Genomic DNA, 19,830 nt, shown 5'->3' on the forward strand with positions numbered 1-19,830 from the left:
TACTGGTGATGGCATTTAGGCCCTCTTTTTTTGCACAGAAAAGAAACAACAAGCATAAGGGTAATGACCACTTGGTATTTTGACCCTGTTTGGAAACTCATTGACAGAAGTTGCAAGTTCTTCCTTCAGCAAACTATTACAGCTGGTTTAGCTCTTCCTTTTTACAACAAGACTCTGTATTTATCCTAGACTTTCATGTAGCTTTCCAAGTGGCAATACAACAGTCGAGTAATATTGAATTTAGAACAACTACACAAAGAAGCTTTATTCCAGAGAAACAGGAAGTTGTTACATACACGCAATAAGTAACTATGCCTGAAGGTTCAATTTCTGAATCTTTTCACATGAAATTATGCTCTTAAGACAAAAAATATTTATTTATACAAACCCCCCAACAACCATTATAATACAGTGCCAACATTTATATGCAAAGACCTTAGATGTCAAATCAGGTTTTCACAGCAGTTTAAGGCAAACATTGGTTTACCACTTTTGATTGCATATAGTCTTTCATATAAACTCAACCTTTTAGATCTCTGCCCTTTCAAAATTCATACTTTTAAATCGTTCTTCAAGCACATCAGAACCTTCATCACTATCTGTACTACTGAAGTTTGTATCAAAATCCAGCTCATCCTCCAAGCCACTGTTCTCTTGGCCATTTTTAGTAGTCACATTCTCAGTTCTGTCTTGTCCTTTATCAATCCTGCAGAAAGCAAGAGGATGTTATCACCACCCACTTTTGGAATTTATTTTTCTTTTAAACAAGAATGGTATGGAGGGTCGAATATTCTACTGGGGATGGAAGGGGGCAGGAGGTGGGGAGGAGGAGGAGAGGGACAATAACCTAAAGTTACCTTCACATTGAGTAGGAAAGACATAAAAGACAGTAAAGAAAAAAGAGTCTGTGAAGAAAAAAAAAATAATATATGAACAGCTTGACCAACTAAGCAACTGCTGGCCAGCTGTCACAAACTAGTAATACTGGATGCTCAATAAAGAGAGAACTCTAGTAAAAGAATAAAAAAACCCAAAGCCTGTTAAATGTATTGCGGTAACTGTGCTCTATATCAGCCCTTGCTTAGTTTTCCTGTTCACTAGTAACTGAACCATCAAATGACAGACAAAATGCAAACAGTAAATTGGCTTATGCACATTTTATGGTGCTCTATACCGAAATCCATTTTGAAGGGCTTTGTTCCTAAGGAAGATATTCAATTTACCCTTTGGTATTAAAACAGAAGTGTCTTATCCAAGTAAGCCTTTTTTTGGCTCAGCCCCACTAACATCAATAGGCATTTCACCCCTAGTTACCGCAGAAAAAAATGACGGTAATGACTCCTACTGATTCCTGTCAGGATTATTCAGAATATTCAGAAACATACAACAGCTTCTTGGCAGTTTCCAAACGAACTTCATTAAAAGGGAAAGAAACAGTGCAGTACTGAAACTATGTAACCTATGAGCTACTTACGGAATTACTATTTCTTCTTCTTTTCCACATTTAGCACAAACTTCTAGTTTACCAGCACATGGTCGACAAATAATATGGTAAGGATCTTTTACAGTCTTCTGGAGGCACTTCACACTGTGAGGAGAAAGAAAACATGATTAAAAAAATATTTGTGCACACTTATTAAACTTTCTGTGTTCAAAGACAATATAGACATACTCTTTAAAAAAGGAACAACACATTATAGGCCAGTTTCATATGAAACAATCGGTGTTTTAACTGGCAGCACTATCAAAATCATTGCTTGTCTTCCCTCTCCTTTAACTTTTTCAGGAAGAATTATTAAAACGCGAACTGAAGAAGAAACATTAAATGAAGAATTTTTATATTTCAAGTGACAAAACAAACCTTTCCATTCATTTCAGTAGGTAGTTCAAAAGCTACGTAACTTCTTCTGGTTTAACAATAGACGAAAACAAGAATATGGTATAAAAAGGTGCATGCATTTTACAAATAAAAAGCTTTCAGTTAAAACACTACAATGTCTTCCTCTTGAACTTCTGAGTATAAACAAAGCCAGTGCTGCACTTTGCTTTCTGTGAACACAAGCCTGCACAGAACTGTATTCTGAACAAATCCAAACTAATTATGTAGAGGTTTTTCACTATTGTTTTTCAAGATATGCTAAAACTCTGTAGATTAAGTCACTTCTAAAATGCTATGGCTTAACATTCAACTGACAGTTCTAAAGCTTTGTATTTTTGGGGAACAGAACTCGGAACTATATATCCCATGTAATGCAGCTGTCCTAAAAGTTACTGTTTCTTCGTTCCTCAGGCACTCAAAAGTCTGTCAGGAAAGATTTAGCATACAGTTCTGAACAGTGGATTTGCAGACTTGGCTGAAACAGGCTGAAGAAAAATACCAAGTGTTTTTGCATGCCTTATAAGGAGAGATGCACTAACTAGCATCCAGTGAAACAGGATTTTTACTTGCTTTCTCAAATCCCATTCTTAAGCACTATCACCTTCTCCCTACTATCTTCATCTAGGCTTCACTGAGCTTTCATTATTAAGATGCACATATCCAATTCCTTAAGAAGCTGTAAAATCACAAGAATTGCTGTAGGATACATTTGACAAAAACAAAGTCTGAACAACCTAGTGTTTCTGATCTTCCCTCTCCTGCAGGAAAAACCCACAGTTAGATGTCACTGGAAATACCTAGTTAGTTTGGGTGTTTTTTTTTTTCTTTTTTCTACGTTCAGATGCATTAGTACTAAAAAAATGTGTACAGCTCTTCCCAGACATGTCACACCAAAACAGGGGCACTATCAATGCAAGGTGGATAGACTTTTTTTTTTAAATAGTTTAATTCGTAATAACTAAATACTTGAAACAAAAGTAAAGTAGGGATAACTGGTGGTTGTACTAACAATCATAATTTTGAAGATGTTAAAAAACTAAAAATAAGTTGAGGTACAGAGAAGTCCTCCATTCCCACCATCTGTGACGTGAAGAACTATAGACATTTTTAATGTCTATAATGTGTTTACTTCACCTGGAAGCTTCACCCATTGAAAACTTCATAGTCTTGCCCTTTCAGAACAGCAGCCCACTCAGACATTGTACTGCTGTAAGCTGGGCTAGAAACCACCACCTGTGGAGCTAGAACAGTCTGCAGCCTGATTTACTTGTTCAAAAATATGATGGAAAACAGCACGTATTCTGTCATAAGCAGCTGTCCCACAATGCCACTCCTTCTATTCCCAATGCTTCTCTGATTTACATACTCTTTTGCCTGCTTTTTTTCCTTTGTGGGTAGGCAGAGAAGAGGTAAAAGAACCAGATCCACCACCACATGATTTGTTACAGTTCATTACTTTTAAACAGGATGCATATAGTCATTTGAGAAAGAGTTGAAAAAAGACAAATCCCAGCTTTATCCATGGTGAATAGAACCCAGAATGTTTACTTCGAGAACCAGTAAGAATTCTACCTAATCAAAATTATTTTTTTTTCACATGAAAGGGTGAAATTTTTTACTAAAACCAAAATATTTGTTGCATATGGTTTCATATTAAAAAGTAAAACTTCTCACATATATATATGTGGGATATAGTTTGAAAAAACATTCCTTCCCTTTTAAGCTACTGAAAATCAAAATAAAATACACCATCATTCAGGGAACTGCACATACATATTTACAGAACCTCTTGTTCATAAGTATTTCAGAAGTATGTAACTGAGAACAACACACAAATGCAGAGCAAACTACTGTGACAAAGTTGGTTATATCATATACCACAGCCCAGCTGTACTTTCTTTGAGTTCCGTGTTTCATTGTTGAAACACTGGCTGTGTTAGCAGCCACAGAGGTCAGGACCTCTGCAGCTCAGCAAGTAAGAAGGAAGCAGAGAGTATCCACTTCAGAAAATTAACCTATCACAAACCTATAAATCATTTTAAGATATTTATCACCTTTGTTATGTACTTATCCAAAAACACCTAATACAGAACTATATGCAAACAATCTCATATTTGGGATTATAGTTTCAAAAGAGAGAACATGCTAAGAGGTAATGAAATGAATGTATGGCAAACATTTTGTAGGAATTGAGGCCTCTAATGCCAAGAACAGTGTTGCTGATGAGTTTTGATACGATACAAAATTAAAGCCTTCCTCTCCTCATTTCTCTACTAGATAGTCTTCGTGAACTACAAAAGTTAAGAGATGTGCAGATTCCTCTAGTATTGACTTGCAACGAGGCCTTGGAAAATTGTGTTACAACTGGTTCAGGTTTGACTTTCTGTTCAGGAGGACACACCAATGGTTTTGGAAACTTACAGGTCCACAGTTCAAACATTTTAACAGCAAAGAGAGAAGCAGTTGCTTTTCCACTGTGTTTTCTTTTCAAAAGTTTAAGATAAAAGACTAATGAATGAGAAAATTAACATTGCATATATGTTGTCTTTGCAGACTCCAAATCTGAAGAAAAAAGTTCACAAACTACACTATCAGTGATTAACACAAAGTATCTTAACTTACCATTTTTTAGGTTTTGATAGTAGTTTGTACTTGCTGAATTTTACCCGCCACTCCAAGATACCTTTGCAATGCTGACACACTCCATCATGAAGCTTAGCATTTATTTTCTGAATAAATAAATAAAAATTAAAGTAAGAATACAGTGCAGCTTTCCTACTTCTATGAGTATAATCTTGCTTAGACAGCATTTCCAACTCTCAAGTGATTAATACAGTATTTAGAAAGATGTTTGTCTGACATTAACATAAGCATTTCATATCCATGTACTGCTAGTAATTTTCTTCAGTAGAAATAGTGCTGAGGTAGCTTTTACCTCGAGGTAGTCTTCATTATTATTATCATCATAATTTTAATATTGCTAATAATAGTACTTATTTATGTTATTATATTGTTGATAACAGATTAATATAGATATTTTTTCATTTCTAGAGATTTTACAAAGCAGATTTAACTAGAAACGAGCCCTGAAATACACAGGTTTTATCCAAAGAAGACAACTCGCAAGACTTAACATTTAAATTATTATTGCTCAAGCTACCATTGTACTACATACTTTAAGTAAGTCTTGGGATTTTTTCTCAGATCACAATAAAGTAGGATTATTTGCAATCGAATCATTCAATGTCTCTTTCATCATAAAACTTCCTTTATGAAAAAGTAGTACGTTTTTGCTCTCAAGTATCTAAGATAAAATCCTTAAAATGGTCATTTAAGCTACAGTATATTTTCAAGACAATGCAAAGTTTACCTTAAGATCTTCTACAACATTTTGCGTTTAGGTGCTCAGGAATACAAAATGTCAACTGTCCAGTACTATTTGCACAAGAGAAGTTCCCATTTCTGAGATGGGCAGTGTTAACTCAAATAACAAGCAACATAGACTTGTACATTCAACCTACTTTTATTTCTTCTCTATCTAAAAATGTCAGAAGTAACTTTATATATCATACAGTTGTGTGTATTCATTCAGAACTCTAAAAATAGAAACTACACAATTAAAAAAGATGCATATAGCCAAAAAAATTCTATTGTGCCTTTTTAAAGACAGCTTAAAAATGGCCTCCGTACCAAAATTACATTATTAATATGGTCTAAAATACATCTGTTTCTGAGAACACCTAAAAGTGCTTTGGAACAGATTCTGCATTAATTGGGATTAGAGTTTATGTTATTCTTTTACAAATAAACCAAAAAGGTTCTCTATGCATACAATAGCTTCTGAAGTAATTTCCTGTTTTTATGATCCACAAGAGCTTCTTACTACTCCACAAAGTTCTACTTCAATACACTAGATAACAGAACAAGCCTAGCTTTAAAAATACAGTATCTTATTCTATTCCAAAAAATGTATGTGGCAGAAGAAATGCTACTTATGAGTAAGACTATACTATGGGACTTGTTTCCCATTGTTCCCATTTTTACTAAACTTCAACCATTCAGTATGAGTTTTCCCATGGTGTGGTTAACTGAATGTATGGTGCTTTTTGGCTGATTCAGTTAAAAGACAGTAAACTTTTTTTCAAATGATCGAATACTGACTTGGCATGTTAAAAAAAAAAGAAAGAAAGAAGCAAGGTTTTGCAGAATGCTTGAATATTGAATACAGAAAGCTGTGGTTCTGACGTCAGACATGCATTATGAATTAAATTTTCCAAGAAACACAAACATTTGGCTAACATGGAAACTTTCTGAGATAAGAAAATCACTGGTAAGTTCTCAGCAGATATCTGTTAAAGGGCTGGCAAAACTGCTGTCAGCACTGACTGTGTTCATTCTTTCAAAATTCATGCAACTTGAAGATAAGCCTTCTTTGCAGTTGCTTGACTAGCACAATTAAGGATCCAAGTAGTATAGCCTGAATAAGCTTCTAATAACCTGCAAATTAGCCTGAACTTCCCAGTTCTCTCTCTCACTCTCCTGATTTGCATTAATGAGTAACACAAGAGGCGAGAAAGACACAAACACTGTAATTTGTATTCACAGGTGTTCTTTATTGTGATCAACTATTTTTAGTATTGCTAAGACAGAACCCAATAAATGTCAAAAGATTGCAATAGCTTAATCTGAAGACAGCTGGTTGTCTTTCCAAAGGGAGTTAGCTTCCTTGCTGAAAACCACCTCATTTCCTGACATCATGGCTGGGGACAGGAGCCCTGTTACCAAGTGATGCAGGGACAGGCTCAGCAATGTGTAATGCACTTGGAATGCAAGAGGCCACACTCAGGACTGCATGTGGCACAAACAGTGCAGAACAACAGAATAGGAACTACTTTCACCTCTCATCTGAAGGAAATCCAAAGTTTATCATACAGGCAGCCCATTAAAAATTCTGCTAAATGTTTGCTGTGGAATAAGGAAATATGCATAATTATTATTTATGGAGCTTTATAAAGCTCTTCTCACTCCGAACATGCTTATCATCTGGCTCCAGGACACAAAACAATCACATGGTGATGAATTTCTTTTTTATTTTGTTTTTTATCAGAAAACTAAAATGCAGACCATCCCAAATTCTGAAGATGCCTTTTCATGTTAATCATAGTATAGATCTTTGCATGAAAATACCACCTCATAGCAAGGCCAAGAGACTAGTCATGTGGCATAAAGACTATATTACTGGGTCGTCTTCAGCTTTACTTCAAACAACAAAGCCCTGCATCTTATCTGACGCTCTCATCCCAAAGATTAGTCCTTCCTCTATATTAGTACATTGTTTCACCACTGAAAAAGGTCTTTAGAAGTAACACACAAGAAGCTCTAAAGTAAAGCAAAGTTAACATAATTTAATTGCACAGCAACAATCACATCATCCGCATAAAGGCAATGAATCTCTGTCAGAGCTGGTCTGTGTATTTAATTACTTCTACAGGGTCACATTTTAACTGTTCCATTTTCTTGGTATGATCAGCGACACTTCAAATATCCAGTGCAAAGATAAAGATTAAGAACATCGACCAAAATGCTGCCTAAGGGTCTTTTGACGCAACATCAGATCATAGCTATGAAAAGCACATTTATGTGTAACTTAAGATCCCGATCCAGGCATAAGATGCCTGGACTTTTCAACCTAGTCACCTGTAGGACCACAAATTTTATACAGCAACCCAAAGAAACCACATGGCATCTGCTCAGAAAGTAACAACTGGAAGAAAGACAACAGCTTTTACGTTTAATTTCCTCCTTCTAACAGGCACACACACAGCACAGTCTCTTCCTTCCCTTCAGCAATTTCCTGTATTTTTTACTCAATGTTGGCACTTCAGGTATGGGGTGGTATAGTTAATCATTGGCTCAGCATGTCTGAATATGAGAGAGACTATGACTCTACAATCCTTTTACCAGGCTGTTGATTTAGAAAGTAAATAGAGAATGACGGATTGATGTAAAGCAAGCAAGCAGGGAGATTTACAGAGTTTAACCTTGACTTGTGTTTGCCTTCTAAGTTTATTTTGCTCAGAAAAAATGCCTGATATATAAATGGTATTATTACTAAACCAAGTTGATAATTTACTGTGGTTTTCTACACTGAATTCAACATTTCCTTTGACCAAAAAAAAGTATCATCACTTTCAAAAGCAATGCACACCTGAAGAAGCAAAGAAAGCTGCCCCCAATTAAAGATTTTGATAAGCTGTTTTTTCAGATTTTTTAAATCACCAAAGAACGCATGAGAGCAAGTTCTCCTAACAAACTGGAAGAGAAACTTTCCTGGTATCCCAGTTTCCAGTCAGAATGGGGAAGTTATTTGTTAAATCAAAGAAATTCCTCTGCTGCTTACTTTTCCTCTTAGTATTCACTTTTTAATACATTTTTACATTGTTTAAACTTTCATATATTTGTGTTTTCTTCCTTTTGTCCATTTAATAGCTTGCTTTCCTTTAAGAGAAAAAAAACCAACAACCCACACGAATACATGAAGAAGGTTTGTCAACTTCATTATTCCCTTCCAACTTTTCTGCCCAGCTTCTGTGCAGGTAGTTAGTTAGCTCTCATACACGAAGAGGTGGTAGGGCTTATGGTCTGAAATGGATTTCTTGGTGTGAGAACTACTCTGACAGGTTAGATTCTGTTTCTGTCACAGCAGTTTCTCTGTTGTTTTTTTACGCTCATTTCCCTATTTTAGTCAATAGCTCTTTCCTCTTTTCTTTTGCCATACTTCCCTCCAAGGACAAGTGCAACTCATCCAGTGCTTACAGTATGTCTAGATATACTCCAAAGAAATTACAGTTATGCAATACAGACATACATAAACAGTCTTAAAGTATACAGTCACAAAATATTCTATGTGCATATTACATACACACTGTCAGGTCAACTGCATTAACGAAAACACCATCTTCTGTATTGCTCACATAACCCAATATTAAATCATTTAACAACTGGCCAAAAGCAGTTCAGAATGTATTAAAGTAAACACATGCACCTACACCTACTAACTTGGCACACAAAATAATCCCTAGCTTAAGATAGTATTAAAGCACTCACAAGCAAGATGTAATGATGGGTTTTCAGAGAAGCCTCACTGTCTGTTTGTAAGTTTCTAATTATGTGTGAACCTATGGATATTTTGATTTACTCTATTGAAAGCAGACTCCTACTACTGAGCACACATCAGTGTTCTATTCTGCTCTAAATGCAATGTCAATGCCATCCATAAACGTCCTTCTCAGAAGCACAGGTGATACTGCTTCAATCAACAAGGCTGAATGCAGCATTTCTGAACAACCACACTTCTCAGAAAAACAAAACTCCACAGGATCTCCAGTTCATGACTACAAAGCAGTTAGATTAGATCAGTGCAGACTAACAAATGTGAAACTGTGACAAGAGATACCAGCATTTCAGTGTTCTAAAACACATTTCACAGGCTGAAATAAAGTCCCCCAAAGAGCTTCACTTGTTCACATCAGTATTACTTTAAATACCATTTTCTACACAGATATTTTCTCATTTCTTTCTAACGACGAGAAGTTTCTTTTTTTAACCAAAGCCTTAAAGTCTTCCTTCCATCCATACTGGTTATATATGGATGGCTATATAGCTAGCATTTAAGGCCCTTTCATGTTTTATTGCTATGGACTTTAAAACACATAAAATCAAAAGCTTACTCTAAGCCCAATTCCAAATGGCCATCTTGAGATCAAGATGTTTAGCTTTTTTCAGATCAGTGACCATGGATTTGAAAACATGCAAGCAACCAGCAAAAGAATGTACACACTTGGAAGGACAGCAGTCAACTCCCATCCTCTTCCCACAAAGAACCAAATACACACATGTATGAGCGCTTGCTTCTCTCTCTCTGCACCCTCCCATCCACCCCAAGTTCAATTAAAGTCCAGAATCCATGTTATGCTTGCTCCTCTTCTCCGTGCGTGAAAGGCTATAACCCAGGCCTGAATGCATTTCTGAACACAGAGTAACAGGGGTGGCTAGAGAGTGGACTTTAGCTTACCAAGTTACTCTACATTACAGCAAGAACAGAAACTAACAAAACTCCAATACTGTTATCTGACAATTCCAGCTGGCTGCTGGTTTATCTGTACCTCCCCTCTGAGCTTCAAGTCATGATCACTGACTCAGCATTTAAGCACTGCATTCACCAGTCCTTTCCTACTGCCTTCCCACAGCCTCGACCAGTGCCTCCACTGAAACAAGTTATTTATCCATACAGCCAGCTGAAGTAGCAGCTGACATCAACACTATGGTAAAGCTGAGGTTCAGAGTTAATAACCTCTGAAATTTAGGGAAATGTGGATTATCATCTGGGGCGTACTTAATGAGAGGAAAGAAATGGAGAAACAGATCAGGTATTTGGGTGTAAATATGAATCACTTTGTGGTTTACCATCTTATTACAATGGAGTTCTAAATGTTCTCATTGAATGGTATTTGCTTTCATCTCTAGAACTACTCCAGCTTCCATGTTGACTTATGTAATATACTTTACATAAAATGTGTATTCATATAATGTAATGTATATTCCCCAGCTCAGTGCCACAAACAGCTGTTCTGGAATATACTTTGTAAAGCAAGCACCCATAAACAAATTCCAAGATTCAGTAAGTAACAACACAGTGTGTCTTACCCTGTCCTGGCTCTTCCTTCCTCAGTTCATCCTAGGATGCAAGCTTTCCCAGCACTGTTGTAGGCAATTACCCAAATACAGTAGAGAGGCAGTGCAAGGGTGTATCACCTCAACTAGCCTATCCCAGAGTAATTCTGTAGTAAAGACTTACCATTAGAGGAAAGACAGATGTATTTCTCAGCATGTTCTGTAAGTAATCAGATCTATGGTCTTTAAGATTAGAAAATGGATGCCAAGGTCAGTGTCAGACAGAGAGCACAAAACCTTTCAAAAAACCACAAAACAACTGGATAATGACTGCCAGCAGGGAAAAGTCAAAAGACTATTAGACCAATTTCCTCTCCAGATACTGGTTCACTGAGAGAAGCAGCAGTAACACTGCAAATAACTACCTCAACTCCACCCACAGTACAACCTGAAGCTACTGTAGTTAATATTGAACATTGCTAATGTCATGCACAAATGCAGCAGGATAAAAAATTTAAGCTAAAAAGCATTCTGCAGCCTTTTAAGATAGTATTGCATTGGACAGTGTATAACAGTAGTCAAAGATGGACTAAATACCTAAAAAAAAAAAAAAAATCAATAAAATTTAGCAGTGATTTACAGGAGATCCACCCTCTTTCAGCAGCTCTGAGCATTCTTCTGATCTACTGTGAGAGGTGGAAAGGAAGAATGCCCCAAACCTGTATCAGTCCCTGTGATCAAATTGTTACTGTTTCTTCCTTTCCCTCATCACACCTTGAACATCTGTGGCGCACATGATCGTTCAGGACTGCACAAGACAAAGATGCAAAACTGTCATCATTCAGCATAGTCTGTGTCTGAACTATGACAGTAATCACCACTTAATCCTTGTTAGTCTAACTTCTTTTCAAATTTCTCAAACAGCAGAATCAGGCCTAGTAATCTTTACAAAGACCCCTGTGTATCCCTCAGCACTAGAATTTGTACATGATGGTATGCCAAAAGAAAAATGCATCCTTTCCCTTTACCACACACTATTTAACCCCATAATAGGAAGCATCTTCTTCAAGAAGCTTCTTCCCTGTGTTCAGTGATCTCCATGAACTGGCAGGCATAGAAAGAAAAGAAATTATTCACTTGAAACAGAAAGGAAAAAGACACAGTCCCATATCACAGGTAATGCCCACAGTGAATCTTAGCTACGTTCAAAAGCTTTTAAAAAAATTTATTTGAGTGCATGGTACTGTGTAGCTAGTTCTATATGATGTAAACTATTTTAAAAGGGAAGAAAAATAGCCATGTGGGTGTAAAAGTGATTACTTCAGTTACAAAACTAATGTCAGAAGTCAGTCTCTCTTTGAAGATGCTTCTGATAGACCAACTCTCTAGGATATTTTTGTGTGTGTATGTGTGTAGAGGCCAGACAGGAAAATCCTATCAGGGATCATGCAGTGACTCACACAATAAATAACATCAGCACTGCTTAGAGCCCCAGGAAAGCAGCCTGTTCAACTTGCAGAACCAGTCCTGCAACATCTGAAAATAAAAACAAAACCCGAAACCCACAAAAAACTAAACTTCCCTCTTTGGTGCCACTGCTTTAACTTACTACTTTCTTTACCTTCTCTGGGTTCTTTTTGACAACCCAACCAGGTTCAGTTAAAGGGATATTGACATAACAACAATAGCACTAGATAAGCCTCTTCTAGAATGCTCGTCTTGTGTTTTGTTTTATTCATCTCTTTCAGTTTAGCTTGCAAGACAAAACATCCCACTTTCGTATTGTTACTGCTCAGGCAACACTGCTTGGTCTTCATCCTCTCCCACACTGCTATTATGTTACCACAACTACAAGCATAAAGCATGTTCCAAGAATATATGGTAAACCATTACCTTTTCCTTGCTTAGAAACAAAGACAGACAACAATGGTCTTTTGTAAACAATAGTGTGAAAATATCAAACCATGATAACTTGTGTAACAAAAGCACTGATAAAACAGCTAAAAACACCTTCCTGTGTAACTACTCAGAAAAGCCCCTTAAGATTTTTTTAAAGCCTTAAAGCAAACATGAGTCTTTTTTAAGTGGTCTCAAAAGTATGCAAAGTGCAACTTGATATTTATATGGATGACAGAGGGAGTTGCTCAAAATAAATTCTCAAAATGTTAAAGATGTCTGAAGTAAGACCACATAGTCACAAACTTTGAGAAGACCAAACGCCTTTCAATAAGTCGCATGGATAACACTACAGGGAACATATACTTACTGCACTCACAGAACAAAAGTAAATGCGTTATTTCAGTCTTCCTCTTAATAATTCGTTGGCTTAACGAGGACCTTTCATGTCATAAGTATGATTCACGTATCACACCATGAATTTGCTTACAGAACAGCCTACAACACGGGGCCAGGTGACAGCTAACTGAAATGGCGTTTTACGGATTACTCCCTCAATGCTGCAGTGAACCTTTTGGACGGACGTGGGCCAAAGCTTTCTGCACCGCTAAAAAGAAAATGTTTCTCGGCGTCCGCTGCTGTATGACTTCGTTTGCGACCCTGGAGCTCTTCAGGACCTTCCGGCAGCAGACCGCCCAGGGAGAGGCCACCACTTCAAAGGCACGCGTGCACCCAGCAGGCCGCTCGAGGCCTCTATTTACGCTTTCGGCACCGAACGCCACCAAACCCCTTCCGCCACTCCGCCCCCAACCGCTCCGCCGCCTCAACGCGGCCCCTGCCGCCGCGTCTCCCCGCCCGCCCGCGACACACCCGCGCCCACCGGGCAACGAGCTGCGCTGCGCGGCCCGGCCCGGCGGTCTGCCGGGAGGGGAGGGGCTGGTCCGGTCCCGTCCCGTCCCGTCCAGAGGACCGCCCCGCCGCCTACCTTGCGCCGGGCGCTGGTGTCGTACTTGTCGTTCTTGAAGGCGCGCGTGTTCTGGTAGCGCTGGGGCCGCGTGCGCGACACGTTCCCCTTCTCCGAGCTCATCCCCCAGGCAACGGCCACTGCCGGCGACACCTGCCCCGGAACCGCTCCGCGCCCCTCCCCCCCGGCCCCGCCGCCTCACCATTGGCCCAGAGCCGACGTCAGTATAAGCTCTCCACCCACGACGGTTCGCTGCCTCCCGCCTCCTCGCGTTCAGGTGGAGCCTCAGTGGCCGGAGCGGCGCCGCGGGCTGCGCCCCCATTGGTGCGCTGCAGCTGGCGGCCGGTCCCGCCCCACCGCCCCCTTACCGCTCAGGCAGCCGCTCGACCCGATGCAGTCGCGAGGCCAGCCGAGGCCGGCGGAGCTCCCTTAGGCCGCGCGCAGAGCAGCTCTCCAGGGGCCGCGCGTTCTCTGCCGCGGAGCCCGGCTGCGGAGCTGCGGGCGCCGGCCGTGGCCGTGGCCGGGGCGCTGGCAGCAGCCCGCCGCCGAGCCGTTACTCAGCACAACCGTCACCCCTCCCCCCGCCGGCCCGGCGTTCGAGCGGCGGCTGTTGGGAAAGTGCGGGGCAGCGCGCTCGCGCCGCCGCCGCCGAGCGGAGCGCCAGGCGCAGGTACGGACTCTCCTTCCCCCGGCAGCGGCGGGGCCCCCGTGGGGGTGCGGAGCCGGGCGAGTTGGGGTGAGGGGGTGGTGGGGAGCAGCCGGGGCGGCCCCGGCTCGGCGCTGCCGGCGGGGTTGCGGTTCGAGGATCCGCTTCCGAGGTGTGGCGGTGAGTTGGCCCCTCGGCAGGTCCGGCCGTTTCTCTTCCTTCCTCGCCTGTCCGCGGCCCTCCTCCTCCGTCTGGGGCAGGCGTGTGGCGGCCCCCCTCCCGAGGCCGTGGTGTGGGACAGGAGGAAGGGCCGCGGCAGGCACCGGCTTTTCCTCTGAGGAAGGCGGCGGTTCGGCTCTCCGAAGCGGGCGAGGCGGTGGCGGCCCCGGCGACCCCCAGGCCCGCGTCCTGGCTGCGGGCTCGGGGGCCTCTGCCCTGCCGCCCTCGGTGTCTCCAGCGCCGCGGGAGGGGTGTCGCCTGCCGCAGAGGGCCCGGGGTGCTGCGGGCGGTCTGTCCCGGGACTCCCGTCTCCGTGGCCTGGCCGCGGACGCCTTTGTTCGGGAAACGGGCGCGCTGGCTTTTTAAACGCTTGTTAAATTCCGTCTTTTAGTGGGTCTAAATAGCGCCTCGTGTCAGTGTTGTTGACTTCTGCGAAGTCCTTTTTAGGTACAAACACCTGAAGAGTTCATTTAATTCTTGCGAGCGTTATTTTTTAATGTCTGTCTTCCGCTTCTGCTGTTGATGGTGGGAGTGATGCTGGCCTTAAAATTGCTCTCAGGTATTATTAATTTAAAAGTTTAAAGTATTTGGTCAGAAGGTGGCTAGAAAAATAACACGACTGCAGAAACCAAAATAGTACTGTCTGAACATAGGCCGGTTTTAAAAGCATAGCTTCTTATTAGTGATAGACTGACTGGTGCAGTGAAGCACCAGATTGATGTGGCTGAAATACAAGAGGGAGCTTCAGCACCTGTCAACGTGCAGATGGTTTTAACAGAGCAGTTCCGTGGTGCACAGTCTTGCTTGGAGCATGCAAAACATCATGTGATCCAGCTTAATCCCACAGTTGTCTATCTGGGATCTTGAGAGGGTTGGTTTGTTCCTTAGGTGACAAGGCACGGCTAGATTTTTCATCTAGTGTTTCCTGTATTCCCTTTCTCTTTTTCAGCAGTGCCATTAGGTTTTGATGAATTCAGAGTGACCAGCAGAAGAATGTCTCTATACACAAGTTACGCTTTATAATATTGCTAGAATTTGTGAGAATAGTAAAGCGGTTTATTTTTTTACAATCAAAGGAACCAAAATGAAGTTTTGGTCCTATCAGGCTTTTCTGGTTTTATGTAGGCTGTTTTGCTCTTTGAAAACTGCCTTAAAGACTTACTTAACGGTATTTCTTGGTATGGCTTTTTCATTATTGAATAGACTTCCTCTGTGTTCCTTTCTGGACCTACTGTGTATTCTTTCTTAATAATTCTATTAGTTTAAGCCTTTTATATAAATACTTAATCGGACACTGATTTTTTTTTTTTGGTCACTAAATATTTTGTTGTTTTAACTGTTGAAGTAGTTGGAGGATTTTCATACCCTTCTGTTCCATTTTTAATACAATGCAGGTGTTGAAATAAATATGGGTGCTTCAGTACTGGCATGAACTCAATTTTTTCATTGCATTGTGCTCAACGAAAGAGTGAGGGAAACTACTTTAGAGTTTCTTGTTTCAGCACAGTATAGTGAAAAATGGTGACTTAAAAAAAACCCCACACAAACAACAAACAAACAAAAAAACCCCGACAATTTGAATATCTTGCCTGTTACGGTTAGAGCACCACTAAAATTTACAAATCAGCAACTGTATTTATGAGTTTGACTTTGTTCTTGTGAACAGTTCCTATGAAATAGGTAATTTAATTTAAATATACAATTAGAATAATTTATATTTAATGTAAATATAAGATTTCTAGATAAGTGTTTGCAACGGTTGGGCTTGTGAGGCTAGCATGTAGTGAGGTACTTAAAGATGTGAATAATAGGAGCCATTCTGTTGTTATGATTTGCAGAGGGAGGAGGACAAGAATAATTGCTTATATGAAAGTACTACATTTGTGTTATCCTAGGAATCACAAGATAAATATTTGAGGTGTTCTTTCAGATTAGATAGACTTCCCCCCCCTCTTCTGTCAGCCTTAATGAAAAGGTTAATTGCCGAAGAATGGATTGAAATTACTGCCTGTGGGCAATTTTATATTTGTCATTTTCTATGTTACTTTTTTATTCATAAGAGAGTTAAAGAGATAAATTTGATAAAATAATCTTGCCTTCCTTTTAAAAGCTATCCCAGAAGGGGTGGGTGATGCCTCTTGGGTCTGTTCTATTTCTTAGCTTTTCTTAGTGCAATCATGGAAGTTTATGAATTTTTCAGAGTTCCTTCCACATAATTTTCCTACTTAATTTATATGAAAAATGCAGTATAATTTTAAAGGATATATATATTTCTCTTATTATATTCTTTTTTGTTGTTAGTGATTTTACCAGCGTTAGGAACTGTGTTTGCAGAACAGCAGTGGCTTCTTTATTAGTGCTGAAATGACAAATAGAAGGTGAAATAGTTATGTTGGTGGGATGTGTTGATCTCTGTGTCTGATGATGCTGCTGTAATGAGCACAGAGAATTACATCATACATGCTCAGAAGGTGTTAGACTATAACTTAGGTATTCACAACATCTTGAGCAAAGTTCCATTAAAGTTATTAATCTGTATTTGTGGAACTCTATGCTTAAGGTGATTTGTGGTCAGTGTTGTTTTTGCCCCAGTTTCAGTAAGAGTCCAGACAAAGCATACATCAAGCCCATTTGTTATTAGAGTGATTTTTTTTTTTTAATGCAACTTCACTTGTGATACCTTGTTCACTTTCCATAAATTATATTTTAGACTTAATAAAATAACTGGTCTGTTAAGACTGGATCTCCAAAGCTTTTACCAAGGCTGGGTGATGCTAAATGAAGAGAGTTTTGTGCCTTTTAAAATTCTTACCATAATAATTGCTGGCTGGATGTATCATTAGGAAATCATGTTACATGTTTTCTAACATTTCTAACACTATTGGGGGGTAACATTAAGCCCTTATGGAAGTATCTGAGCAGTATACTTTTTGAGGAAAGGTAATGCCTGTTTAGTTGAAGTTCAATTATGACATCTGGTGGATAACTACTAGGCTGAAATGCTGATTCAGTTGAACTTTTAAACAGTGATATCAGAATTACTCTATACACCCTGGGGACTCTGTCACATCCTGGTTCCATTCCAGATCCGGAGGTTAAGAGCACACTCATGTGAATACAATGAATGCCAAACCAGTTCCAGTATAATGGAAACATTGTTTGCATTTAGTTTAAGGTATCCTCCTGAGGAAGTTCAGTAGGTATTTTGTCAGATTTGTTCAGTTAGTGATGCTAGGGATTTGCTGTTTTTCTTGGGTCTTCTGAGTGAAGAAAGTAGCAAGTATTTGTTTTAAAGAAAAAAGTTGCTGCTAGCCATGATTTAGATGGAGATCAACTCTGGAATCAGAATCTTTGGTTTCAGTAGACAGTTTCCACTGGATTAAATGGACATTATGTAAAGTCTACATTACAATCTAGTATAAGGGAGAAGTAATACTTTAGCCATGGTCTTCAGCATAAGTAATTTGCCATAGGTGGCAACAGGCCATTTCTAGCACACTTAAGCTATCCTAGGGTACAGTACCACCTCAGCTGATTAACTGTGGTTACTGCAGTACTGCCCTGTGTGTAAATTCCATAGGCCAGCTTCCAGTCTTCTCAAATGACTTTGACGGTTAGCAAATGTTTTCTGAGTGAGATCATATTTGTAGTGTTTCTGGGCTGTTTACAGTTATAAATAATGTAAACTCCTGTTCTAATTCTTTCTGACAAGTGGATTGGGAAGCAAGTAAGAAATTCTGTAGCTATTGCTGTATGCTGGAATAGAGTGCAATTTGCTGGTCCTGGGTAGAACAGGCTATCTATACCTCACTTTTGGAGGTGTGTATTCTTCTAAATTTTTCACATAAAATAGGGGTTTTTTTTTTCCCCACCATATAGAATAAATTGTAGTATTTGGCTTTGGCCTTCAGCTTTTCTGAAAAGATTGGAAAACTTACTCAGAACAGATTGGTTTAATAGTTTCTGCTAGAAATAGAACTGTGATTGAATGCTGGGTCATAAGCACTTTTTGCAAAAAAGCCTGTTGAGGCATCACAGCAGTTTCTCTGGGCTGTGAACATGAACTTTCTAAGTAGAGGTGAAAGAAGTGCTCACAGCAGTAAGAAGTAAAGAAGGAAAAATAGTATTAACCTTTTCCTGTGCATGAGACAGCCAAAGCGCTTTGGCAATCCCTAGACCTCTTCCATAGACCTCTTCCACTTCTTGTCCTGACTTGCAGGTTAAAATTAATGTCCAGATAATCTCACCTGACAGGGAACAGATGAGCTATTCCGAATTTGAATGACTTGTGCTGATTACATAAATACATGAGGTTGTTGTTTCTTTAGCTGGCAGAAATATGGTCATGTATTCAGGATCTTCATTTAAGAGACAATCTACCTTTTTATGGGAGGACATCAGTACACACTTCCTGCCATCTCTTCTAAACTGGTAGTGTTGGTCACCCATATCTAAGAATCTGTGATTTCCCTCTGTTTTGAAGAAAGCTAGAAACTCAGGGTGAAAGCGCTTGGCTATAGCAGCCTTGGCAAAAAACAGGGGGTTTGTGCCCTACAAAGAGGAGGAGTATTCCAAGAATGCTCATGCTGTTTATTGGACTGTCTTGCTGTGCCTGTCTTTACTACTCTACAAGTATGCTCTATGTAACATTGTATGCATTCGTGCTCTACTACAGGGAAGAGACCATTCACATATCTGAAATTTGGATAGTTGTTCTGTGATCTATATTCAACAGTTCTTACAGCAGAGCCCTTGAAGCTTTTCTAAAGAGAAATTTATACAAGCATGAAAACTATGCCTGTATAAAAGTTAGAGGACAAACTTTGAAATATGATCTAAATATCGCCAAGTGTTATAGTTAGCAGTAAGATTTTATTGTTGAATTACTCAAGTATTTCTGAAATTACATGAAACTGTGGAGATCAGAAATCAGCTTGGTTTGTTCCTATTTGTAAACTTGGGTCTAGCAGTCAAAATTGGTACATGAAACTAAGAGTGTTTCTGTTCACAGTGACCTGGCAGTAACTGGGCTTGAGACCTGTAGATAGATTTGGGATGGAAAAGTTATTTAAGTTGAGATGAAATGTCAGATGCCTTAACACAAGGAAAGTAGTGTAAATGCTTATCTTAGGTATGCTGGTTTCCAGCATGGCTCTTGGCAGATTTTGTTGCTCTTCCTACATCTGAGAAAAAGTATTGTCACAACAAAGGATTCCTCCCCTGCCCCTGCCTTCTCCCTGCTGTAAATTAAGAGGACACAATGCCTGCTTGTCAGAGCAACTGTATCTTTACCTTGCTTACTTTACGTGTATGTGTGTTTACTTTTTTCTCTCCCCCCACTCTGTTAACTGATGCTTTGAATTGGTAGTATAGATTATGTTGATTTGCCAAATATCTGTGATAGAGCATTTGGTTTGGCATGTTTTTGTTAAAGCATGAAATAAAAATAGTCATATCATTAATATAATCCCAATTCCTATATGTACTACAGGAAACCTTAGCTAACAATTTCTTTTGAAGGGTTTGGAAACATTTATGTCAGCCAGTGTGTTG

General features: G+C 39.7%; 1 protein-coding gene across 1 annotated transcript; it reads right to left on the reverse strand.

Moving 5' to 3' along the window:
- Positions 1 to 234: 234 nt before the first annotated feature.
- Positions 235 to 13,551, reverse strand: CZH9orf85 (chromosome Z C9orf85 homolog). Its single transcript, XM_059833991.1, has 4 exons — positions 13,434 to 13,551; positions 4,502 to 4,608; positions 1,475 to 1,588; positions 235 to 706 (listed from the first exon to the last, which is right to left on the reverse strand). Exons 1-4 carry the CDS (start codon positions 13,533 to 13,535, stop codon positions 529 to 531), a joined length of 501 nt encoding a protein of 166 aa, XP_059689974.1. The 5' UTR covers positions 13,536 to 13,551; the 3' UTR covers positions 235 to 528.
- Positions 13,552 to 19,830: the final 6,279 nt, after the last annotated feature.

The sequence above is a fragment of the Gavia stellata genome, chromosome Z, assembly GCF_030936135.1.
Source record: "Gavia stellata isolate bGavSte3 chromosome Z, bGavSte3.hap2, whole genome shotgun sequence".
NCBI lineage: Eukaryota > Metazoa > Chordata > Aves > Gaviiformes > Gaviidae > Gavia > Gavia stellata.

What these genes read in the sequence shown, in the direction of transcription:
- CZH9orf85 (XM_059833991.1), bottom strand. Translation starts at nt 13,535, where the DNA reads ATGAGCTCGGAGAAGGGGAACGTGTCGCGCACGCGGCCCCAGCGCTAC. An exon ending in CTATCAAAACCTAAAAAATG is followed by an intron (nt 1,589 to 4,501) that starts GTAAGTTAAGAT and finishes TTCTCCTCACAG; the next exon opens with TGTGAAGTGCCTCCAGAAGA. An exon ending in GAAGAAGAAATAGTAATTCC is followed by an intron (nt 707 to 1,474) that starts GTAAGTAGCTCA and finishes TGCTTTCTGCAG; the next exon opens with GATTGATAAAGGACAAGACA.